Below are 26,104 nucleotides of genomic sequence, written 5' to 3' on the forward strand. Positions count from 1 at the left end.
CTGCCCTCCCCGCCGGGCTCGGAGAGGCCGGGGGAAGCCGGACATGTCCTGACCGCGCGGGTCAGTGCGGCCGGCGAGGGTTGAGAGCGGGGGCCCCAGGGCATCCCCCGCAGAGCCGGCTGCCCTCGGTTCCCGCCCGTGACAAGCTCCGTCGGACTGACTCTGTCAACTGATCGAGTGTGGGGATGTCGGAACTTCTCGGTTCCGCGCTGTTTGTTGGTGGTTTAACGCGCGGGACGCGCCGCGCAGGTGCCGCGGGCCGGGCGGGCGCCGGGCAAGCGCCGCCGCCCCTCAGCCGCAGCTGGGCCGCCATCGCCCCCTGGCGGCGGCCGCTGGCGGCGGGAGGCGCGGGCGGGCCGGGGCGGCTGCGCGGAACTTTCCGCCGGCGCGCGGGTTCGGCCTCCGGAGCGGGGAGCGCGGAGCGGGGCTGGGGTGCGCGGACCGCCGCTGCCCTGCCGAGCACCGCCCGCCTTCCGCAAGGCGCCGCGGGACCCCGTTCTGGACCGCCGAATTAAAGAAAAAAAAAAAACAGTCCAAAAAATCTTGGGTTTAAACTTTTTTTACTTTCTGGCTGCTCTCCCCCCGCTTCCCCCTCTCTTCTCCCCCCCCTCCCCTCTCCTCCCAACCTCCTCCCGAAGCGGCGGGGCGGGAAGGAGCGTCTCCGGTCTGCAACACCAAAGCATGGCGGAGGCTGGCGATGAGAACCGTCCTCCCCAAAGCATCCAGCGCCTCTGACAAGCCCGGAGCCAGAGGGGGTGGGGGTGGGAAAGGGCGGGAGGGGGGAGAGCATGGGAGGGAGGGGGCAGCCAGTCCTTCCCCCTGCACTTGTCAGATGCAGATGGGACTGGCAAAGTTTGTTTGAATAAAAAAAAAAAGGCTAAAAAAAAAAAAAGGGGAAGAGCAGGAGGAGGGGGGAGGAAAAAAAAAAGATCCTAGAAATCCAAAAAGGCTCATCTGGGAAGGAGAGAGAGGAGACCGAGAGGAAGCGGGATGCAACTCAACCTGACGCTGATCTGCTTCGTCTTCGGGGGGTTCCTGCCCGACGCCGCGGCCCGGCGGGAGCAGATGGACACGGGGCAGTGCGACCTGCCCCGCTCGGTGAGCCGGGCCGGGCCGGGGGCGCGCCGGCCCGCGGGGGATGCGCGCGTGTCCGCGGGGCGCGTGGGGGCCGCGGGGCGCGGGCGGACGGGGGCGCGCGGAGGGACACCCCCCCACCCCGCTCTGCGCACGCGGGCGCGCGTGGCCCCCACAGGTGTGGCGGCGCTGCCCCGCGTGTGCCCCGCGGAGGGGCCCGGGCCGTGTCCCCCGCGGCAGTCGGGGGGTCACGGCGGGACCCAGCCCCACGCGGGCCTCATGGTGCCCGTGGGCTTTGCTCGCTGCGAGCCCGCGTGGGACTGCTGCGAGGAGAGGGGGAAGCGGGACGCCCGCTCCTCCTGCCCTGCGGGCAGCCCTGAGGGTGGCATCGCTGTCTCCTTCCTTTGTGCCCCTCCATCACTGAGCAGCCCCTCTGTCTTCCCCGCAGCAAGGAGAGCTCAACTCCTTCCTCTGGACCATTCGCCGTGACCCCCCCGCTTATCTCTTCGGCACCATCCACGTGCCCTACACGCGAGTTTGGGACTTCATCCCTGACAACTCCAAGGCCGCCTTCCACGCCAGCTCCAGCGTCTACTTCGAGCTGGACCTCACGGACCCGTACACCATCTCGGGGCTGGCCAGCTGCCAGATGCTGCCCCACGGGGAGAACCTGCAGGACGTGCTGCCCCGGGAGCTGTACCGCCGCCTCAAACGCCACCTGGACTACATCAAGCTGATGCTGCCCCACTGGATGACCCCGGACCAGCGGGGCAAAGGGCTCTATGCCGACTACCTCTTCAACGCCATCGCCGGGAACTGGGAGCGCAAGAGGCCCGTCTGGGTGATGCTCATGGTGAACTCCTTGACGGAGACGGACATCCGCTCCAGAGGGGTGCCGGTGCTCGATCTCTACCTCGCCCAGGAGGCCGAGAGGATGAAGAAGAAGACGGGTGCGGTGGAGCGGGTAGAGGAGCAGTGTCACCCGCTGAATGGGCTCAACTTCTCCCAGGTAAGGAGGCTTCTGGGCCTCGTGTCTTATCCCAGGATATGGGGGGTATTCTCCTTGCGCTTCCATCAGCTGATGGGGGTGAACCCCAAGCCTGCTGCAGCAGGGTGGTCACTCGTGGGCCTCAGCAGTTTTTGTGCTGGGCTGCCTGTTCTCCATAATGCCGATCCGTGCTGCCCGCAGAAACTCGCGTGATGTGCGTGGCGAGTGCTGCGTGTGTATCACGTGTATAATTTATTTGAGAGGCAAATGTCCAGGGTGTGAATGTGCGTGTCTGCTTGCCTGCCACTTGTGAGGTAAACGTACATGCTTCCCATCCTGTCCCGGAGCTGGGTAAAAAGTGATTTTTTTGTTTGTTTGTTTGTTTTGAAGTAAAGCAGCTCTGTGGTACTTGTCAGGAAGAGGATGAAGCATGAACAATGAAAATAGAAATTTCCACATTGTTCAGATTGATTTAAGTACATGCAAACTGTCAGTCGTCTTTTTAGTGGTCACTCCGGGTCAAAACAAAGTGGCTCGTGTTGCCCTTGTACTGGGGGAAATTGAGTGTGCAATATGCATGGGTTTATTTCATTTTAGAGCAGGTAAATTTCAGCAAACAGAAAAGGATGTAGGTTAAGAAACAAAAGTTATTGGTGTAACTGGACTCCAGAATTCTTTCAATGGATTTAGCTTTAAACAGCCAAATACTAAGCCATGAGATCCATTTCATTTCAGTGGATTAATGAGGAACACAGTAACAGCTATTAACTTTGCTTTGTGGAACTGTTTATGTGAAATGAGATTTACTAGAAATTGAGGAAATTAACGTGTGTGGAAGAAAACAAATAATCCGGGGGAGATTTAAGATGGTGTCAGTTACTGCTATGGTATTTCATTTTTAACCTGCTTTTCGTCATTAGTTTTGGATCGGTCTATTTCCAGCCTTATCTTACTGTCCTACTTTGACAAAAAAAATTCTTGGTGATGTGGGGGAATAAGGATTAAAGGACTAATCTTTGGTGTGATTAAAATGTCCTTAGAGTGCCTTCACCCCCTGCTCTCCTGAAGTCCAGTAGGAGCTATTTGAAGGGGGAAAAGTCTGGCTTTCACTAACATTTGGTTCATCCATATTTCAACTGGGAGTCTTAACTCTGCATACAGCCTTCAGAGCCGATTTGTTCCATACACTTTTGAATGTATTTTCTTGTTTATCAACAAAAATAATTAAAAGAAAGCCCCTCAGGACCTTTGCATTATTAAACACACAGCCAAATCAAGGAATTCGTTTTACACTATTCTGTCTGAAAGGTTTAAGTGCCTGTCCTCTCTGTTGAGCCCCTTCTTTAAGGTGAGATAAAAATAATGAACCATTCCAGTCATCCTATAGTGTTTGGTTGTATTAGGTCAAAAATGGCATTAGAATCAAGCACATGAAAGCACCTGGTTAAAAATGTACCACTTGGAAGCTTTTTAAGTGTGAATCATACAACATTTTTTCTTTTCAGAGAGAGTGAGCAACAGAGAAAGGAAAAGGGATAGAGTACAAAACTCACTGCTGCCCTTAACCATAATTGTTTCTCTGTCCAACTTTTAAATAGAAACAAAAATTTCCCATTCATTTTGCTCCAAAAATAATCTAAAAAAGAACAGTAAAGGTATTACTGCTATTGGCAAGCAAAGGACAGTCATTTATGCAAAACATTTGTGCTGATTAAAAGAATACATTCCATTTTAATTGTTAGAGAGAATTGACAAAGTTGCTGAAATAGATCAGTGTTCAGGAGGAATTTTCCTAGATTGAAGCTTTTTCTGGGAACAAGGCCACCAGAACAACAGGAGACAAAATTAAACAAAACAAACCAGATATTTATTTTCTTGCTTCCTCTAGATTTCCATGCATCCTGACACCTGGCTAGTTGTTTAACAATAGTAATTTGTAATGTTATCACACCGTCTGGCAGTCCTACTGCTTGGTGTATTACTGTGCTAATTTAGTGGAGTGGATTAGTATTGCAAGGTTTCACCTCCCAATTCCAGGTCTTGGAGCCTTCCTTAAGCAACACATAATTAAAACCCACTAAAATGGAAATCAGAAATTGAGCAGCTTTTGTCTCGCAGGGTGTTTGCACAGTTTGATGAGAACATCTGTGATAAATTATAGTCTCAAATCTGCTAAGGGCATCAGCGGTTTTTTACCTGTTTTCAGCATTACTATTACAGGAGCACTGCACATTATTTCTGCATTCAGAATTCAGGTTTTAGGACTGTGCCTTGCTGAATCATGTCAATGCTTTTGTGTCCCACATCCCCAAAGTCCAGTATTTTTGCCCTAAGCAAATTTAAAAAAAAGACAAAAAAAGCTTTTTTCCCCTACTTCTTCTCCTCAAAGGCAGCTTTGTGCTACTGCAAATATTTAATCTCACTACATGCACCAAATCTGTTAATCTGATACCGTGAGGAGGAGGAAACCTAGGAGTGGTCCCGGTGTGGTACTTGGTTTTGATCTGCTCTGAAAGAAAGTGGATACACTTGCATTTTTGACCAGAAACGATCTTTGAAACGTTCTGTGCGTGGCTTTGAAATGTTGATTGTCTTAGCCGGATAAAAAGATTAAGGTGGCTCATATAATTAGCTGCTTCCTGGAGAGCCAGCTCCTGCAGGTAGGGCAGGGAGCATTGTTTTCTATTGTAAACCCTGAAACTTTGTAGTTTAATGCTCTGCTCCCCCCGAAACCCTTGCACAGTGTTTCCTGCTGCTTTTCCACATCACTCCCATCCTCCTGCCTCCTGCTTGGATCCTGGGGGGAAGTGTTATCCCACCTCCTGGGACTCTGGCAGCTGCTGGTCACTCAAAGTCTGGGCCCTGGGTATGGTAGAGCTGGTGTCAAGCTGTCTGAATCCCAGCAGAAGGCAGTGTTGGGAGCCTGGATGCAGGGAGATGCCTTGGTAACAGGCTTGGGTCAGGTTGAAATTTTACTGCTCCTTGGTATTTGAAATGTCAGGGTTTTCATGAAAGGTGGGACAGAAAGAGCTGAGGCAAGTGAAGAAGAGGAAGCAGACAAGTCTGTCTGACAGCACTGATGTTTATATAGGGAGTGGCCAGAAAAGGGCAAAATCAAGTTGGCCAGGGCTGAGAACTGGTGAGGGGCAGATGACATTCCAGGCCTTCTTGTGGAATCCTGGCAGAGGCACTGCAGCCACTAATGGCTGTGAGGGCTCATCCCTGTGTTTTCTGAGGGCCAGCTGGGATTAGGGCTAAGCTCTCTCTCCTCTTTGGGACCCTCATGTGGGCATATGATGGGAAGCTTTCCCCAGTATGTTGTTGGAGTAAGGAGAATTGTGATGGTGGCTCCTGCAGCTGCTCAGGTCTGGTGCATCCTCCCTGATGGCCCAGGGCTGTCATGGGACCCCCATCACCCTGGAGTGATTGCAGCGTGTCCCCACTGAAGGTCTGTACAGTCAGCAAGGGGAAGGTCTTACTGCTCTATCCAAACTGCTGTTCCCTGGGGAGGTGGGTGGCATCTCTTGCTTGTGTTTGATCCTGTTTCTCAGCAGGATCCACAGTCCCAGACAGTGTACATAGCCCTTCCTCCACATTAGAACTAAAATCCCTTTCCCATCCCATCCCAAGCTTGCTCTCCTCAGGGACAGTCTGCATTCAGCTCATAGCTGATGCCCTGAATCCCAAGGTTTGTAGGAGAAATTTTGTATCAGGGTCCAGCTTCCTGCCAGCCTGGTGGTGGGGAAGCTGTCAGGCTGGTGAGGAGCTGCCAGCACCCCCTTCTCTCCCCTTAGCTGTTTGGGAAGCCCTGACTCTGGTCTCCTCTGGCTGGTATCATTTCCAACTGCAGGGGGAGATGTTAAATATCAAACCAGTGTTGATTGGATCAGAGACGGCCTCAAAGAAAGAAACCTCAGACTGTGCCAGATTAAACTTCACACTTCACCATTCTCCCCCTTTCATTTCTTTGCCGGCTCATTCTCTGCACAAATAAACCTCATCTCCCTGCTTTCTACCAATGAGACAGCATTCATGGGGCAGGAATGACTTTGTTAACAAAATCAGTCTTCATTTCCCAGGTCCTGCTGTTCCATCAAACCCTGGGACATGGCAGCTTTGATTACTCTGGTGATAGGATTAGAGGGGGGAACAAGTGCTGGTTAATAAAAGGCCGATGGGTGGTCCATCATGTTTGGTCACTGACAGCTCTGCAGCCTCGAAGCTGGAGCTTCAGTGGCAAAACAGTAATATTCACACTAATATATAGGCAGGGCCACATCCTGGACTCTCTGTTCAATCTGCCCTGTCCCCTTGAAAAACTAAACATTTCTGTGATCACAAAGCTGGGATTTGCCAAGCTGACAGGACCAGTGTAACTGACTTCAAGAGAAATGTACTTATTTTTCCTAGTGAAACATCTGGGCTCAATGTTTTCTGAACTGAATTAAAGGACTCAGTTTCAGAGCTAGCTGACTTTTGATAGTCTGTGTAGTTTATATGAGGGAGTATTACTGATTTTTAAAAAGTCTTTGAAATAAAAGTGGTTTCTGCCTAGTAGAAATGGCATCTTCTTGCTTTTATAGAATTTCAGGCTTTGTGAAGAGATCAGGAGTCATCAAAAACAGCATTACCTGTTTTGATTGCTGAATGTTTTGAAAGAAATGTTGTTAAAGGGTTTGAATTCACATAGCTATACATAATGCACATGGTTTTCATCTTGCTGGCTTTTGTTAAACTATCATTCCCTTCACCCCCTTATGCCCCAGGGTAAAAAAATTCCCCCAGCAAAATTCACCTCGGGGTAGAAATTCATATAGCAAAAATAGAAATCCTTTCTTTTAATTCCTTTTAAGTACTAGTGGGAGCTGCTTTATGTCTTCACCAGGGGAGCTGTTGAAGATGAAACTATGCAAGTATTAAAACAACAGTAGTGGCAGTAACACCTGAAAGGATCAGCAGCTGATGTTTATAGCCATACCCACATGTGGATGTTGCTCTGTGCAGCCAGTGACTGTGTGCTCCTGCCCCACAGCCCCTTGGAAGGCTCACCCAGGCAATTGATGCCTATTAAGAAAGCAGCCAGTCACTAATGATGGCTCGAGGGGCAGCTGGCAATTCATCTGTTTTATTTATTGTGTATATAACTGCCAGAAGTGTTTGTGCAACAGGTCGGGTATGAGCCCTTCCTTTCCCTCTGATCCTTCACACCCTCCTTGGTAACATCCAAGCCCAAGGCAGGTGTACCTGCCTCCCATGAGCAGGTCTGGAGGATTATGCTGGTTGATTTGTTTGCAAAATTATGGGTGCTGCCTGTAACTGGTACCAGGTAGGAATTACATCTTTGTAAGATGGTTCTTGAAAGGGAGAAATCCCCAGAAAACAGTATGACAGACACTCAAGGGAGTCCCTACTGTACCTGGGGCAGCTTAACTTTACCAGTGTATAGAAGTCAAATAGCAGAATTGGGCCATTTATTCCTGTGTGTTTGCCACCTCAGAGCTGCTAACCCAGTAAATACTGGGTTAGCCCCTGTTTAGTAAATGGTATTTTCTCAGTGATGGTTTTCAATCTGTTTGTTATTTGCTGTCACTTTGCGATGCTGTTGCAGCAGCAGTCATGATCCTCCTCCAGGCCCCGCGTGCTTTGCTTATAAACAGAATGAACCATTGACCTTAAAATCCTCCACTTGAAGTATAGTGCAGCCTACAGTTCTCAGAAAGTCTTTAACAGCCTCCCCTCAGCTCCCTAGTGAGTAGCAATCCACGTTATAAAGGCAGCCCACATCATTCAGGCGAGTCAGAGGTTCCTGGACTGCAAAGGCCTGAAATGATCTTACACAAGGGCACTCACTCACCTTGCACTCCTGCAGAGAGGAGTTCAGTGGCAGGGCTCCTGGCAAAGCATATTTAGGGACTTCAGAGGGACATACTGTAAAATAACAGGTTTCCCCTGTGATATGCTTTACACTGCAAACCCTTATTATTTTCACTATCGTTAGGAGTTGATGGGACAGGTAAAAGGGAGAAGAAATCACAGTGTTGCTGCTTAAACCATGGGAACTTTGTGTGATTTCTTTCATCTTTTGGTCTTATTACAGAGGTTCCCTGCCTGCTTGGATGAATGACTGTAAGCTGGCATCCTCAGAGGACAGTGTTTAAGTTATAGCACAAAAATGGAGATTTTCATCAATGACTGGTATTTTAGAAACTTCATTGGTTTTAACTTTCAAGGGTCAGTGTTAGAAGAGCCCCATTTTGCAAGGAAACATATCTGGCTTGTGTTCTCACACTTTCCCAAGTCCCTCTTCCAAGCAGACAACCAATACAATGCTCAATGCCACTATACTTAAAATCTGCAGAAAGCAGTATGGGTTGATGACAAAATTTCAGTATCTTTGTGAAGCTCTCAAATTATTTCTTAAGTTGCAATTACTAAGAGATTTTTTTCTGAACATTGCAACAATTTTTGAACTTAATACTCCTTCTGTAACCCCAAAAGCATTATAGTTTCCATCTCGCTTGAGACACCAGAAATTAAACTGGTGCCTGCAGAGCTTAAAACTGTACATATCAGTGTTTGAACTTAATACCTCAGTTCTTGGGCTGGAATTGGAGCAAGACTATGCTCTGTGCAGAGTGGGAACAGACATGCAACTAAACTGTGAGACTGGTTGTATCCATCACAACAGCTACTAGTCATGGTGTCTCAACACCTCCATGAATTTGCTTTTTCTGGTGCTCAATGGAACAATACAGCTATTTTGTGTAATTGTTACTGTTTATTGGATCTAATTGTCATTTAAAGGCACAGAGAATGAAAAGTGACTTGGTTAATACCTGTCAGAAGCTCAAGCAGGAATTCACACTCATGTCTGCTGCTTTTATCACTAGTTATTCCAACACCAGTCATTCACATTTGGATTTCCAATATTTTAGAGCTTCTAAAATGCAAGTAATTTCAGGACTTCTAGCACAATATAAATGAAAGTTGGTAAAAACTTTAAATTAAAACCATGTGCTCAGCATTTTGAAATGGATGTTGTATGACTTGAGGAGGCTCATTAGAAAAAGTATTTTTAGTTTGAATGAGATCAAAGACCCAAGATTTTCCACTGTGAGGGTCATTTAGCATAGTCCTGGACACCCCATTTCTCATCATACATGGACTCCCGTAGGCCAGTTATGCCTGAAGAAATCATCGTCCCTGAAATATTGTAATTAGATTTATTATCAGTGGACCACTGCTGATCACCTCTGTTCAGGCACTGCAACAATGCTGAGGGGTTGAAGAGTCTTGCAGATGTCAAAAGTGAGTTTTACTCCTGACTTCCTCAAAATCAGGATTGCAGCCCATGCCAGTGGGTAGCAGTGTTAGAAGTGACAGGCTGAATCCTGTGTGTTGTATCCATTCCAGAGTCCCTTGAAGCCAGGGAAAAAAAAAACACTGAACCATCCCCAGAAACTCCTAGTAGCATACAGAGAAAGGATTGTAAAAAAAAAAGAAAAAGAAATTAATCTGATTTCTTCTTTTCCTAGGCTCAGTTAGTGTGGAAGTTATGAAGCCTTCCACATGGATGCCAGTCCAGAGGTTCTTCATGCTTGGAAATGCCTGCAAAATGAGAGTTAGCTAAGATGGGGCAAAAAGCTAGGAATTCAGTCATAGGCAGTTAACTGTTAGCTGTATCAACATAATTAAGGAAATAGCAACAAATGCTTTATGTTTCCCCCAGATTTAATTAAAATTACTTGCTGCTGCTACCCTAACTCTTCCATTGGGGCATTTGTTGGGAGACACAGATATCTCCAACATATAAAACAGAGAAGAAGCTGCCTTCATAGAGCAAAGCAATATTCATCAGACTTCCTTAGTGAGCCAAGGAATGAGAAAAAGGAAACAAATCTCACAGTTATTTTCTAACCTCTTTCCATTTTAATAAAAGTCAAGTTATGAGGAACACAGGAAAAGTATTGCTTTCAAGTAGGCGGTTCTGTGTCTTGAAAGTATCCCCTCAATATTTCAGAGACTGTACTAAATCCAAGGTCTCCATTAGGCTCCCTCACTTTTGTTAACAATCACAATGAAGACTGATTATTCTCTGTACGCTTTCTGCCACTGCACAAATTTAGCTCTCCTTTGATTTCTTGCAGCCTTTTCCTATTACAGGTGACAGCATAATAGTGATGGGGAATATTTATTTAAATGCGAGACCAAATGCTTACAGTGCAGGAGTTTGCAGAGTCAGCAGAGAGGGAGAGGGCAAAAGCGTGATTTGAGAAACATGCCCAAATTTTTGAAGGTCTTTGTATTCCTGGCATGTGGTTGATTTACAGTTTTAGAAATGATTACTGAGATAAATGTTATGCCAGAAGGAAGTGTGATGTGACATCCCAATGTGTCTTGTTGATTCTTAAACACAGGTAAAATCATCACAGCACTATTAATTATGAAAATGCTAAGCCCTACATCATGAGAGGAACTGCTCCTGACATACTGGGAGTCAAGTGGGATGCTGACTTGTAGTTTGCTTTCAAGCTGAGGTAATTCTTTATTTTTGGGATATCACAGAGGCAGGAGAGGTACAAGTGTGCAAAAAGGGCCTAAAAATGTTGTTTTCGTAAGAGTTAATGATACAAAAGGGCTTTCTTTGTCATAATGAATTTCCTGATTAAGACAGGAAAAAGCTAGAAAGAACCTTCTCAATAAAGCTTATTGTCTGCCTGTTGGAGCAGATAACTCACTAACACCCAGAAGTGAGCAAAGTCAAATTTTCTAATACAAAGTTATGGCCAAATCAATTCTTTTATGGCTTAGCCTTCAAACAACTGGGATGCAGTTCAGCTCCTTCAGCATTTCTCCTTTCCAGTACCAGAATACCAACGAGAAGATACCTCCTGAGTCCATGAGACCAGGTTATACCATCCTGAAATAATCCAGGTGTTTGGTGGCAAGATGGCGTTGAGAAGCTCAAGGCAACAGGCATGAAACACTGTCCAGCTTTATGGATCTGCCTGTCTGCAGACTGGCATTGGCCAGCTTTTTGCCCAGCTAATTGTGTGAGGACAGAGAGGATTTTCTTTATTAACTTGAGTGGCTTGGCTGTGAAGTAAGACATACTGTACAGTGTATAACTCAAGCTCGCTTTCAAAGGAATTTTTGTTGAAGCTGGGTATCCAGAGAGATCTGAGCCTTTAACATGTAGTCATCTGAAACACGCTCTAGGAACTTTGTAATTTAAGGTCAGCATTTGCACTGGTTCATGTTCCAGTAATGGAATAGTGCTTACTTTAAAAACATACTCAATTTATATCTAAATGTACAAAGATGGGCCTTCTTCTTAAAAATTAAACTGACTGCTCTGAGCACTTGCTGTGTGTTAACTGTGGCTGGATAAGCTTGGAATGGATGTACCCTGTAGGGACTACAGCATATTATGGCCCTGAAGTGGAAAGCAAGCGTTATTGATGCACTTGTACATTCTCAAAGTTGGAAGTATTAGTTGTTGGGAATCACTTGTAGTAGTACCCTTTTGTATTTTAGGAAGTACAAAGAGCTAAAATCTCCCAAAAGGTGTTGTATTTTGGCATATTTTGGATGGGTTTTGTGATTACTGACAAAGAGATCCCAGTGGAAGATATTCCTAAGAATGCAAAACACAATCACTAAACCCACACAAGATCCCTTATCACACTCTCTCTAAAGCGGATGCAGATTCATTTGAATTACACTGGAAAGATTTATCTCTTATTAATGGTGCACTCTTCATTTTTTAAAATTGAGTTGTTGTGCAACACATCAAATAACAATGTCATAACACATCATAAATCAGTTTGTTCAGTGAAGGATTCCACATGAGTTAATCTAACATCCTGGACACAGTTCATGAGCAGTTAATTTTAGCAGTTCTCTTTGATACATATCAGTTAAGGCAAAGCAACTCCAGCCATTATGGAGTACAGTCAAAACTGGTTAACGGCAAAGCAAGTACAGACAAAGATTGTTCACAGATAAAGCCTTTGGCAGATCATTCAAGGGATCTTTGCTTTATATATAGAACAATTGTAGCTGTAATACCAGCAGTGCAGACACTCTGGGACAAAGAGAAAATACACACGCACACACACACACCAAACCACAGAAGAAAACCACACACACCACTTGGTACTTGAGTCTAACAAGAAAGTCAAGCTAAAGTTCACCAACCCTGACGTAGCTACCAAAGAGCTCCATGGCAGGCAATGAGATGGGAAGAACCACCCCCAAAAAAGCATTCGGGAATTATTCCCATTGTCAGTGTGGGAGAAACTGAGAATGTTTGATTTGAAACACAAAGTCGTCCGGCGGCCTGCCAAATGCCATTTATCTCAAGGTCACGCAACGTAAATAACCCAAGGGTTAGCTCCAAAGCAGGAGGTAGCTGAACAGGAGTAGGGGAAGGGATTCCTCTCTCTTCCCTGTGGATGTTTGGCATGCTACTGACAATGTTTTGAGGCCTGGCACTCCTGATGAGTCTGGTATATTAAGAGCAAAAGCAAAGAATAATAGCTGAATGTAGCATTATGGAAGGGACCATGGTTTGAGACCAAGCCACTAAGCTGTGGCACATTTTCTGCAAGAATTAATCAGGGACACTAATTAGAAAGGAAAACTTCAGCAGTAAAAAAAATTCTTTTGGATGCTTAAGTCTGAAAAGATTAATCCCTGTTACACAGTAGGGACAACCAATGTTTATTTACTATTCAGCTGAGTGGTTGCATGAATTTTTCTGTTCTTCTAAAACACGAAGTATCACAACCTTCTTAGACTTTTTAAGAGAACAACAAGTTTAGCAACTGTAACATCAATAATCCATCATTATTAGTCAGGGAAGGAAGAGGTATGTTTTCCCAAGAGTGCTTAGACCTGAGGGTAGAGCTTGGAATATTACTGTGGGAGAATCCCAAAAGACTTGGCACCCGTTCCCCTGTTTTCTGAGGCAAAGCTCAGTGTAGTTCCCACTAAAACAAATCAAACAAGTTGGCAATCCTTGTACTGGGAACCCAAAACTGTATCTCTTGAAACCAGGCAAGGTGTCTTTCCTGCTGGTTTATGCAGAAAGGAGTTTCATTAGATAAATAATTTATTAAGAGAATGAGGGAGAAAAGATGTTAGTCAATATTCTTCTAATTTATTTGTGATTTTGATGGGCTTAAAAACCAGACTGAGTAGAGTTACTTGTGATTTCATGTTGAGTTTTTGATGCCATGAAAAAAAGTGAACTAAACTCACTAAGTCAGAAGGAAAACTAAAAGTGTTTCGATTCAGTCAGCACCACTTGAGGTCACTCTGTGGTCCTGTACATCTGTGTGGCCTGAGCACCATTCCTTCCAAAAAGAAGGGAAGCAAGCTGGACATGTGGATAAAGAACCCTGAGTCTTTGTATATACAACACAGTATTATACCTGTCGGCCTTACATACTATGTTGGAAACTGAGGCATCACTTCAGAGGCTGAAATAACCCAATTATATTACTGCATCTGGGGCTAAGACAATGATTTTTCCATCAATAAATTTCTCTTACACCTTTCAACTTATTTAGTACTCTTAGAAAAGGAAATATTTGTATGCATAGGGCTAGAGTTGATGAGATGGTGATGTGAAGGGGACATCTAGAGAAATCCAGGCTGACTGTGAACTTCAGAACCTACAGCTCTTTGGGCAAGGGACTATGGGACACATCTTCATCCCTGGTGAATAGAGTGGCTCCACCCCTCTTTGCTATTTTAGTCCCTAAAGGAATTGATTTTCTCAAATGCAAATGGTCTTGAAAAATGGCAGAGAGCATAGACTTGCATCATTAGCAATGAACCAAGGGCCTGTGTGTTGCAACTACCTTTGTTGAGGGATTGTTGTGTTGAAAATCCACTGATTTTGGCACAAGCTGGAGAACTCAGCAGTGCTTTAAAAGACTTTGCATGTCCTGCCATCATTCAACAGGCAGACCCTCTAGCTAGACATCATAGCAGGGCAGCCAGTTGGCTTCTCCCAACCTCCTTAGGTTTCCAGATGTCATAACAAAATGAGAGAGAGAGACTTAGCCATCTTCCATGTGTTTACGCTGGAGCTGCTAGGCAGAAACCAAGCCACAACACTGCACAGCTTTTCAAAAAGGACTTAATAGGCCTCTCTGTAAACAGATCTAAATATTTGCTCCAGTGACATTTATCGCATCACACGTCTGGCACGAGTGTTTCGTCCTTGTTTTGCTTGCATGTTTGGATTCTCTTATAAACATTAATGAAGTGCCTGAATACAAATGAATAATCCTCCCCCTTTCTTCCCGCCCTGGAGGGGAGGGGAATGGGAGGGCATGAAGCAATAATAGTTCAACCTTCAACCCGTAATTGCTCGGTACATTTTGATGACAGTTTTCTTTCTCACATGCTTTAAAAGAGTTTATTCGGCATGTACATCTATGCAGAAGGCATTGCACCTTTCTTCAAAGGCAGCTGCAGCCAGAGTTGGAGTGGGGGGCACTTAGCAGGCAGCACTGTGTCATTTGATGTTTGAGCAGTCATAGCAAGTTGACTTGCTGCTGGGTTCCCAGCAGGTTGCCAGAATTCTGCCCTATCTACAAGGCTTTTAACAGAGGATATATTTAATATATACTTTTCTAGGCGTCTGCTGTTGAGCTGGACAGAATAATGGGCCTGAAGCACCTCAAATCTAATTCCATTAGACAGTTCACCTACCTTTTGCTGGAGAACTGGGGTCATTCCATAGGTATTTTCCAATTACCTACAGCTTTACTGACAAAAGAGACAGTGTGTTTCCAAGTAGTCCCTTCTGATCTTTCAATGCCTTTATGGAGGCCCTAGAAAGTGGTTGTCTTGGTTGTCTTTGTGCCTGGTTTTGAACTGAAACTGCCACATCCTCCTTTTGATTTTGTCACTAAAGGAGAAGGAGAGCGTGGGCTAAGGAAAGAGTGACCAAATCTTGTTTCCATAGGTGGTTTCTGTGGACACAACCTTTAGAAGATAATTCTGTTGTCTAGGGTATGAGAATATAAACCAAATGTATTAGAAGACTGTTTCCTGATCCTGAGAGGGGTGAAGTTGTGAAACAGATCAAGGCATCATCCCTGAACCTGTTCCAGACTGAGAAAACATTGAGTATCTCATTCCTGTGTGGGAGCAGTTATATTACTGCTCCATTCTCTCTGTGCAGTTCAAAATGTCACAATGTCTTCCATGCACAATAAATTACCATCATCTCCTGCCAGGTGGGACAGTGCTTTGTTCAAGACTTTACTAAGCATCTTTAGTTTCTGCAGCTGGACTTGTAGGAGCAGTGGTTTGGCTTGCTTGGAAGCCAGTAATAAAAGAAATTTTCTTTTAGTCATGAGGGGCTCTTCAGAAATTCCCTGAACTCATGCAACTAAGCTCTCAACTCTTTGTTAAGAGCAAAACTGCTGCATTTAAGCTGTGGGACATAAAAGAAGTAATCAATACTCGGAAAGTTCATTCTTCAAACAGTCTTTAAGAAAAAAATCATCCCGTACATGACATCTACAGGTCTGTTGTGTGCAGTACTACTAAGTGTAAAGGATTTATGTCCCAATAGTCAGGCTTTGGGAGGTCAAAACTAATACCCAAGAGGAAAAAAAATGCATGTGTTTCCTTCATCTGAGTGATTAGGTATAAAATGGGTTAAAAATTAATACTGTCTTGGGTTCAGCTTGTATATGAAAACATTCAGTCTGCACATACTTGAGTACTATTCGAAAGTGCCTGTCAACTCCATTAATTATCAAATTGCTTATTCAGTCTATGCGTTCCTTGCATAAATCCATATCAGCTTTGCCTCTTGTAACAGTGTTTGTTTATATGAGCTGGAACACTCAATCCTGAGCAGACTGAAACGCCTCTCGAAAGAATTTCTTGGTGTGCACCTACAGGGGCCCAGGCTAATTGCTATTCAGAGGATGCTTTTTTTGGTGAGGAGTTGGGAGTCACAAAATTGGCTGGAAAGGTGTCCTTTTGTTACTTCTGTCCATATTGATAATTCAGATAGAAGAGACTAAAATCATTAAAGTTCTCAGCAGCTGTGAAGTGTACACCAGAAAAAACAAAAAACTTGGAGAAAGGGATAGAAAAAAGAATTTGCTGATATTTTTGTTATCCTCTTTCTAATGTGCCAATACTAGTGGAGGCTTTTTTTGAAATGAACTTATAGTCCAGGGTATTCTTTTGTCCCTGTCGCTCAAGCATTCTGCCTTTTGCTCATTTGCTGGAACACAAACATGGAAGTGTATTTGGAACTAGCTGGAGTCTTAAAAAAACAAAATTAAGGCAAGCTGCCAGATCAAAATCTAATACACAACATATGTTTACAGGGTTATAGTCTCTTGCCATGCTGGCTTTAACAGCACTCCAGTGTGAAGTAGAGTTAATGCCTTCCAAGATCTTTTATCATCGATTGTGTTTATCAAAACAGTAAAAAAACTGGTTTTATTTCATCAAATGCACCTTTCCTCTTGTCTGAAGCCCTTTGAATTCCCCACCACATTTGGGATCAATGGAAGAGTATGTCCTTGGTTGTCTTTGTCCAGTTCTCCTCCTCTTCCCAAGAGCTTATATTCCTCAGGGGTGACCAGGGTCATCCAGCAGTTTGGCAGGCAGCCCTGAATAGGACCCCTGGTTTGAGAGAAGACAGTAATGTTGACCGCTATGTGCCTTGTGCATTTCATGTGTAACTCATGACACTTTCTGAGGGGTCTGTGAAGACCAAAGGGTTGTCCAAGTCTAAAACAGACGATTGAAGTGAATGAGGCGTTTTAAGCTGACTTGGACTACCTCAGCTTGTCCAAATGTAAGAGGTGCCATTGTGTTTGCTCAAAATTTAGTCCTTTCTTGGGAGCCTTCTGCACTCAGCAGAGACTGGCATTTGGTGTGGCCAGTGAGCCCCACTGAGGCTCTGTGGTTCCTTTTGAGCTGTCCCTTACACACTGCTGGTGTCTCTCATCCCATGGTGCCTCCAGCCATCCACAGCACAACAGGACCATTGCTACTGGAATCTGCTGCAGTGGAGAGCAGCCAGCTCAAGGCAAGGACTTGAGTGGCAGTTCAACACGTAGGAGTGCAGCGCAAGGGACAACACTGCAGGGCAGAGGGAATGGAAAACAGGGACCATTGTGCCAGACTCCTGTCACCTCCTGTGGCTGCTCTGCCCGGTGTGCAGTACACACTGTACAGCAACTTCAGCAGCAGCTGGATGCAGCCTGGAGTATGCAGGGTCTAGGGAGAGTAAACTTGAAGTGTCTGAAAATTTTGTGGGATGAGACAAAGCCTTGGTGGGTATATGAGGCTCTGAAATAGCAGCACCCTTCACTATTTCTTCTGCTCATTCTCCATATGTGAGATACACCTGTCCATGATCCATGAAGCATCCTAGGCCAGCTGGACTCCATGAGCTCTACATGCACTGTTCCAAGCTTATCAGGAGAGCTCTGTTAGGGGGAGGCAGGAGTTTTCTGGGCTCTCAAGAGACAGTCCTGACGTGGCCTTTTGTGTTCAGTTCTCTGTGTGCAAGATGGGCAAGATATTAGAGCTATTTATTTTTGGAAAATGACGGGGTTTTTTTTAAACAGAAACAGTGCTCATGTATTTTTTTTTTTTTTTTGTATTTGAGGAAAGAAACGTTCCTTGAAATGTCTCAATTTCAAATTTAAAGGGAAGTTAGAAAAAACATGAGTCTCATCAGTAAAAGAACAATCTGGTGGGTGACCCAATTGGAAATTTTTGTGCTATTAGTGCGTAACAACACATTAAAGATAGAAAAGGCTGAATTTTTAACTTTTTATTGAGATATTATTGTTTTTCCCCACTGAACTGTAGATAGCAACAGAAATGTAAATCTTGTAGCAGCTTTGGATAAACTTGCCAAGGGAGAAGAAAGTCCTCCTGTGCCTCCTTGGTGGGAGCTCTCTAACATAGCTCCAGGATGCCTGACTGAAAGGTTATTTGAAATAGGGTGACTTTACCTCTGTTGAATATAGGAAATTCTTTAGAGATGTCAGGACAGTAATAGTGTTTACAGCTTACTTAATGTGTAATTACACCTGATTTGTAGCAGGTCAGGTCTCTGCTCACATTAGTAGTGTCATGCTGTGCATGGTCATTGGGGAGGCAGGATATGGCAGTTTCACCTTAACATTTCATCAAGGAAATCTCTCTTGGATTGTCTTAGCTTGGAGTTCATTTCAGAAAAAAAAAATCACATACATGGAAGGCCACATAAGCACTGGGTTTGCATCTCTTGCAGCTCCAGGACTTCATTCTTTGTAGCTCAGATCTCACCAGACAACCAACTTACCCTTTCACTTGAGGAGAAAGTTAGAAGAGGTGGTGATGGTTTGGACGTTGAGGCTTCATCTTTTTCTTTTCTCCTAAGAAATGTCCTCTTTCTATCACTAAGGAGATGAGCTGCCTAGTTCATCTTTTGAGTCAAAAGTTTAACCTCCCGCTTGCAATTCTTGTTTGGCTGTGCTGTTTGGTTTTAAACAATTTCTGTATCCGTTCCCATTCTGTTATGCCTATTTCTGTTTGCCTGGTCAGTGCAGAGTAATGTTTAAGAGATTCAGTCAGTGAAATCCATGTTGGCTAATTCCTTGGACACAGCGACTATCAGGACAATGACCTCTCCCTGACAAAGGCACTGTTTCCTCTATTTCAGCAGTATTCTATGTCCTGACCACTTGCTCTGTGCAGAGAGAATTTGCTGTGTGCTTTGCTGCTGCCTGAATGCAGATGTAGGTTTTGGATTATGAGATTTCAAGTTCTGAGAATCAGCATGGGTTTTAATGCTCTTGATGACACAGCCAAATAGTGTTGTTATGATAAAATTCAAAATTCATCTCTGAAGCACCTCTTTCTAGCGTTGCCTCATGCATTCTCAACTAGCAACGTATTCCTTTGTCTAAGTGACTTCCACTGTTGGAACTTTTTCCTAATATATTTAAGGTTTTCCTTTACTGCTTCCAGATGTAGACCCTTGTTTTACCATTCTTCAACTCTGTAAATATATTTTCTCTGGTTCTAGTACTGCGCAGTTATTTGATAGACAAGATCATGCTCTCTCTTTTTGGAGTCATTTATTAAAGAAAGTTTTTACAACTGCAGACAAAAAACAGGCTTCTGCAGAGAATGAATTTCAGGTTTTGTCTCGTTGGTTAACCAGGATTCACACCCCTTCTGGGACAGTTCCTAGAGACACCACGTGGCTGTCAGGAGCTCTACAGAGCGCATCGTGCTCATGTCAAATTAATTTATTCTAAGCCTCAACATCCAGAGTTATTTGAGAAAGAGTTAAGAGTGATGCTGCCAACCTTCTAATTAAAAGCTAGAAATATTTTCAAGTTCTCCTCTGATGGAAACAATTAAGGAAATCTGTTCTAAAGTGGAATTACCCCCCAAACCCAACAGCTTGTTGTCTGCCTGAGTATAATTAAAAGTATTGAAGGAAATTTTCTATTCCAAGATGAAAGGAATTGTTGGTTAGTTCCTAGATTCCCATACTCCAGTTTATACTCCCATTCTGTAAGAACTACAGCAGGCAGCTCAGGCTACATGGATGCAGTTTGTTGCTGGGATTCTTAGCTTCTCAGTCAGAACCACACTAGTCAGTTCAGAAAAGTAACAAAGCAAACCCCATTCCTTCAAACACACCAGTCCAGAATGAGTTAGATGATAAGCTTTGTGCAAGAGAAAGACAGACTGACTTTTTTAGGTTTCAGGTCATCCATTAATGTAGACATTTAAACAAGTTGAATCCTGGTGAGATTGCTCACCAGGCAGTAAGTCTTTCCAATGGTAAGTGAGCAAGACCTAGAATTCACTGTCTCTCAGAATTAGCAAAGTGTGCAGCCTTTTTGTGTTTGATGCAAACTCTGTGAAAATGATATTTTAAAGAACAGAAGCCTTTAGAGGAATAAAGTTTATATATAAACTAAGCAGTTTTACTGGGTGTAATTGCTCTAGACCCAGTTGAGTAGAGGTCTTGTGATTACATTAATCTTACGTGTTTGGATCCAATTATTCAAGATTATACTTACCATAATCTAATCGCAATTTCCTGTATATACATATAAATAAAAATGACAGGTAGGTGGAAATAGTGTTACCTCTCCTTTTCTCAGTGAAAACCGAATCATGCAAAATGATGGAAACCATCTTTCCATAGCAAAAGAGAATAGTGTCCTACATATGCTTTGCACAAGGCTTTGCCTGAAATTAGAAGGTCCAAAGAGTCCCTCAGATTCAGTGGTTAGTTCCTACTTGGGGCAGGAGTAAGGAGGTAAAACAGTAGCAAGAAGAATAGAGTTATGGAAAGTATGACTTTTAATGATGAATCCCTGTCTTCATGAAAGCAGAAACATGAAAGCAATAAAAACTGTTTGTCTGCTTTGCTGGTTTTTAAAATATCCTGTTTGAGTAGGAGAGTCTCATTACTGAAAACAACAACTCCAAGTTAGTTGTAGGACTTTATAAGGATTTTTTTTCCCTTAATCAGAACCTAGAACCACTTAGATAGGGTTAGAGTTAGATGTGTGCCATTACCATCTTGAGCTGAGATTTTTTTCTAGGGGTACTTCCACACATTTTCTGTAGATGCCCAAGCAGTCTCCTTGCACTGGGCTGCGTATGCAGCTATTACTTCTTTCTATTCTATGGAAAGCATACACTAGGGTAGCATTCAGGTCTTCCAAGCATTAAGGCTTAAAAAAAGTCACCATGTTTACTTCAGCTTTCCCTTTCTAAATTGCTTTGACAGCCCTGTGCTTTTTTAACTCGTTTTGGGGAATATCCAGTCTGCTATTGGAATTATTTGAATTGTACAGAAAGAAAGGAGGGCCTGTTTCCCTCCGAATTCCATATATTGTGTCGCTGGAGCTTTTCATGTTCCATAAACAATGCTCTCTTTTTCTAACCTTCTCCCCCTCCCGCCCATAGCCTGACTTTCTATAATTTTCTTGACATGGACAACTCAGCATTTTTGTGAAAAGCTATGACTGATTTTCTGCAGCTTTACAAACAGGAGCTTGCTGGTGATTTCAAGAGGATCAGGTAGTGTGATGCAAGTGAGACTGGGTCGGGTCTCTGGGACTTCAAACGTGTCTCAGCAGTGCATCTAGTTGTGAGTGACTGTTTTCCCTTAAAGCATTCATGATCTCCAATTGGCAAGTCTCCTCTCATAACTAAGGAGACATTTGGAAAAAAGTTGGTATTTTTAAATATCTTCTTAATCCCTGTAGAACTCTAGCCACATACAAGCAAGTGGCTTCATTTTTCCACATACTACTCTTTCTTTAGTTAATAATTCAGTTATTATGTGAGTGAAATCTCAGGACGTACTCCGAGTTGCTGGCACTCTGCCGTTTAAGTTCATTTCAAGCTTCCTATAAGTCTTTTAATACTTGAATGGTGTTTCATGCTCTGTCTTTGACGACTCATGAAGCTGGATCCCAGGAGAAAAATCGCAGCCTAGATAAGCAGCCATGGTAGATACTGCAAAAGCAGTAGTGCTTGTGTAGCACTTCAGTGGATTGATGCCTCAGTATATTTTTATTTCTTTCTTTACCAGGAAGATGGATAATTTCCAATCTTAACAACCACGCATGGGAAGGATGAATAAGCAGTATTTGGGAATGGAGTCTGATTGGTTACACCCTTGTCTGGCTATGCTTGCTGGTGCATTTTGCATAGCATTTCTGGAATACTTTTCTGTTGAAGTGAAAGGGTTGTTGCAGCATTTGATTTCAGCCTTGGAATGGCTTTAAAAGAAGTGCCAAGCCCCTGTAGTCTGGAAGCAGCAACACTGACCGTGTGCCATGTCACGGAGAGGGAAAATGACTCCCTTCCAATGTTTGCACTGAACATGAGTGTCACCAGAAAGCTCTAGGTTGCTCTTAAACTCCCTTGCAGCCTGACGGCTTTGTGGTGGACTTGAGAGGTCTTGGGTTAATGTCATCTAATGCATCCTAATGGGCAGCCTAATTGTAACTGCCATTCCAGCTGTCCCTTGTGGGTTTAACTCATGTAAATGAAAACCACAGCTTTCCAATTTACTCTTCGGCATGAAATATTATATTCTCCTTAAGTAATGTGTTTTAATTGCAGAAGCAAGATAATATATATATATGGAAAGAGTGGGTGAGAGCTTGCAGGTTGTGTATAAATAGCAGGGCTTCTTAGTTGTTTCTTTTCTTCACCAGTGACCTGTCCTCTCACCTGGCTGCTGACTTAACAGACAGGGAACAGGCCCCAGCTGATCCCAAGGGGTAAGACCGCAGGTTGAAATGTGTGGTCACTTATCCCAGCTCCCATCTGCTGCAAGATGTGCAGATGGTTGGACACAGCACTCTGAAGCTTGCACATGCCCACTTGATGTCAGTCTGGAGTGACTCTCTCTCTCTGATTTATGCTGGCAGAGAAGATCAAAACCCAGCTTAAAAATTAGGTGACAGAGACATAAAAAAAACAAAAAGAAATAAAAAAAAAAAGTCCGTAGACACTCAGAGGCTGGGAAAGGCTGCCAAATAAGCATTCCTGACCTTGCTTACGATTCTCCACCACATACAACTGGCTGTGTACGTCTGAGAGCAGCCAGCATAGTGATCTATTCATAAAGGGCCAAACTCAGGAGCCAACCTGCAAGGCTTGAGTACATTGACTACACATGGGGAAGGTGGAGCGAGGGCTCCGAGGGGCTTCTTGGAGTTGTGCAGGACAAAAATCCCCTTCTTTCCAGCTAGCTAGAAAGCAAGCACATCAGGGGGAAAGAACGGTGTTGTGCTTAGGGCTTTACACTGGGTTTTGGGACAGCAAGGACCAATTCTCTAATTGAGTAGAGAATGTAATTTCTGTAATCTGCAGCTGCCTGGGTCCTTGTGAGGGTCCTTGTCACTCCCTGGAGCTCCTGCAGGGATGCTCTGATTTAGATACTGCCTAGTGCTCACTACAGACCTGAAGCAGAGAATAGCCAACACTGCAGGACGATGATTTTTGTCTTCCCTGCACTTGACTGATTGACCTTTGAGGGGTCCTGTTCCACCAGGTCCTGATAGAGAGAGATACATTCATGAAGCACATGAATTGCTGTTTCCTAATGATGATGCTTTTTATCTATGCCATTATAGAGAACTGCATTGAAACCCACTCTTTCTTGATGTGGAGCTTCTGAGTGGGCCAGGACAGAGGTTGTGAAGGAAACAGAATACTTCTCTTCAAAATGGACGGCTGTTGTTTTCAGGATGATGATTTGTGTGTTCTTATTGTGGGTTGCATGCTCTTAGCCTCACCTTTTCCATCTCACACCAGGGGCAAAGAGTCAATACCACATATTTCTATGTATCTTCTCAAGTGCAGGTATAAACTCCCATGTATAATCCACAGCATTGGAGTTTATTCAGGGAATGTTTAATTCCTCCTGTTATTAGTGGTGTGTAATTGTAATTGGTGAGCAGTCACAGGGGCAGCACCTTTAATCTGCTTAGTGAGCCATTCCTAAAAAGGGATAGAAAGACCAACAGTGAATGACAGATATTTTTTGCATGCGCTTGAGCAGTGTTTCCACTAAGCCCTTAGATAGGCTGGGGAATATTGCTGTTCTTGGGTGTCCTCTCATTGGTACTCTCTTAACATCTGAAGCAATCTCAGATCAGCATCTGAACATGAAAATGCAATTACAGTTACTCCAGTTCTTTTCACAGAAAACCTACTTGCTTTTAGCTTAATACTGTCTTTTCCTCTACTTTTCCTACCATGCATTTTATGATAACTTACCCTTGGGAAACAAAGCTGGTTGTTGCACTGGGCAGGTGCTTCTCAGCATTTTCAGCTACTGGCTGTCCATCTCAGGGTGGCAGCTACTTTTAAGATGTTAGGTCATCACAGGAGTGTGAGTAAAAGTATAATCCTGACTCAAGGTTTGCTCCTGATGTATTTAAGCAATAGCCTACGAGGTAGATTTGTGGCAACCCTAGATGGGTTGCTTCAAATATGCAGGTTCTGTAAGCATTCCTGATTTCCTATCCCTAAGGTAAGTCAGGCTCTGCCAGGTTTCAGCTTTGGGTGATAGGAAATTCAGAAGTCAGTTGCCAACAGTCACAGCTTGATCGCATATGTACACACAGAAACACACATGCAGAGGGAAAGCAGAAAAACAAAGCTCTACAAAAGGAGTTATTTATCTGGTTCTTTGTTTTCCTGCTGCCGCGTGTGAGCACAGCTGGGATTCCTGCTCGGCCGGGGGTTTCCAAGGGGCAGGCGGCTCATGCAGAGCCTCCTCCGAGCTGGAGGTTCGGAGCACGACTCCTCCACAGAGGTAGCTCAGTGTGAGGAGCAGAGCTGCACTGACCTCACACCATGAGAAAACGAGGCTCTCAGTAAGTGATTTGGCTAGGAAAAAATGGTAGAAGGAAAGAAACTAAAGAAAGCTTCTTCTGAGCAGGGGGTATTTCAGTGGTCTATTTTCCGCTGATCATTAGAAGATTAACTGCTGGTCATGTTCCCAGTTAGGCACTCTCAGAGCTTTTTTGATCCTGGGCAGCAGGTTTATTTGCCTAATTTATTGTTGCTCTTAGAATTTTAAACTCAAATATAAATTAAAGTCTTTTGTTCTGTACAATTTAAAAGCATGTCTGGGATGGGGAGCCCAATATTTGGCTTGGCTTCATGTTCTGAGATGTATTTCAAGAGCTTCTGGGCATTACTGGGATGAATTTGGGGCTGCAGTTTGTTTTCTGAATTATTTTGGTGCTTGATGTTTCTGCGCTAAGAAGAAAGGTCACTGCCAGCTGTTAAGCAATGAAGAGCAGTGGTTGTAAGGAACCTATTTAGGCAAACCAGTTGCTGGAGTGTAGCTTCTAAAAGGGGACAAAGTTATAAGTTGTTTTGTTATCACAGCTGATTTCTGCAACCATTAGGAATAATACTCCAGTTTGGAAAGAAAACTTTCAAAGAAGTGGAAAGTATACAAAACCTAATGAGTTACATCTACAAGATCTGCTCATTATCCTGTAAGACAACTCAGAATGTACCTGCTTCCAAGAATCTGAGAATCCTTCTTGGATGTCTTCTCTTGGATGGAGGTATGAGTTGGCTTGGAACGAGTGCTACTTGGGGCTTCAGCTTTTCAGCAGTGGTTCATCATTGTCCTTGGTGTGCTGAGTGATTCAGGGCAAGTCACTTTAGCCCCTCCAGATTTTGTTTATTGAGGGACACTCTGAATTGTGACGGGTGGTTACTATATCCCCTCTCTGTGGGGAGGTTGTGGGCAAGGAGATCATCTTCAAACCACTTCCACCCAAGTGCCTCTGTGCTGCTGTGCCTGCCAGGTCTGCTAAGCTCTTCAAGGTACCATGCCTCTTCTGTCTGTGAAACTTGTCAAAATATCCTGTCCCTCAAAAAAGATACATTTGGGATGTCAATAATTGGAATATATTGTTCTTGGCCCACAGGGAGTCTGACACAACAGCTCTACCTTAAACACAGCAATCAGCCTGCAAAAGCCAACAAAATCCCACAGACCAAGTGATAACAACTGTTTCACTTTCTTAAATCTCCCAGTAATCTGAGGGATGAGTGAGCTTCGTAGCTGAGAATTGCTCCTAAGTACAATTTACTGGGGTTTGTTTTTTAATACCCGTATTTATTACAATTTTTTTTAAAGAAGTCTTTTCACAAGATTTGCCAAAGAACATAAAGGTTTGCTGTAACGGATCACATCACTTATCCTTATAAATCCACTACCCTCTATCTGCCAGTGATGACTTGGCTCAGCTCGAGAATCAGCTTGTGTGTAGTACAGCTGGGTGAAGGCAGGGCTGTCCTGAAGGGCTGAAAGCCTCCATCCTCCCATCCCTCATTCTGACCATGGCAGCCCGATGTTGGCATCCCTTTCTTGGTGCTGTCAAGGCTGCACTGCTGCTGGTTGGGAAAGGCTCAGAGGAAGCAGGTAGGCTCCAGAGAGGCTTTGTACTGAAAATATGTCCTTTGGCCAGATAA

General features: G+C 44.1%; 1 protein-coding gene across 2 annotated transcripts in view; it reads left to right on the forward strand.

Annotated features, from left to right (window-relative positions):
• Nucleotides 1-809: 809 nt before the first annotated feature.
• Nucleotides 810-26,104, forward strand: part of TRABD2B (TraB domain containing 2B) — a 263,324-nt gene continuing 238,029 nt past the window's right edge. For both annotated transcript variants that reach the window (XM_030953091.1, XM_030953092.1), the window contains exons 1-2: nt 810-1,098; nt 1,523-2,083. In XM_030953091.1, coding sequence (XP_030808951.1) covers nt 991-1,098; nt 1,523-2,083 — 669 coding nt within the window. In that variant the 5' untranslated portion in view covers nt 810-990. The remainder of the gene's footprint in view (nt 1,099-1,522; nt 2,084-26,104) is intronic.

Source organism: Camarhynchus parvulus, chromosome 8 (genome assembly GCF_901933205.1).
Source record: "Camarhynchus parvulus chromosome 8, STF_HiC, whole genome shotgun sequence".
NCBI lineage: Eukaryota > Metazoa > Chordata > Aves > Passeriformes > Thraupidae > Camarhynchus > Camarhynchus parvulus.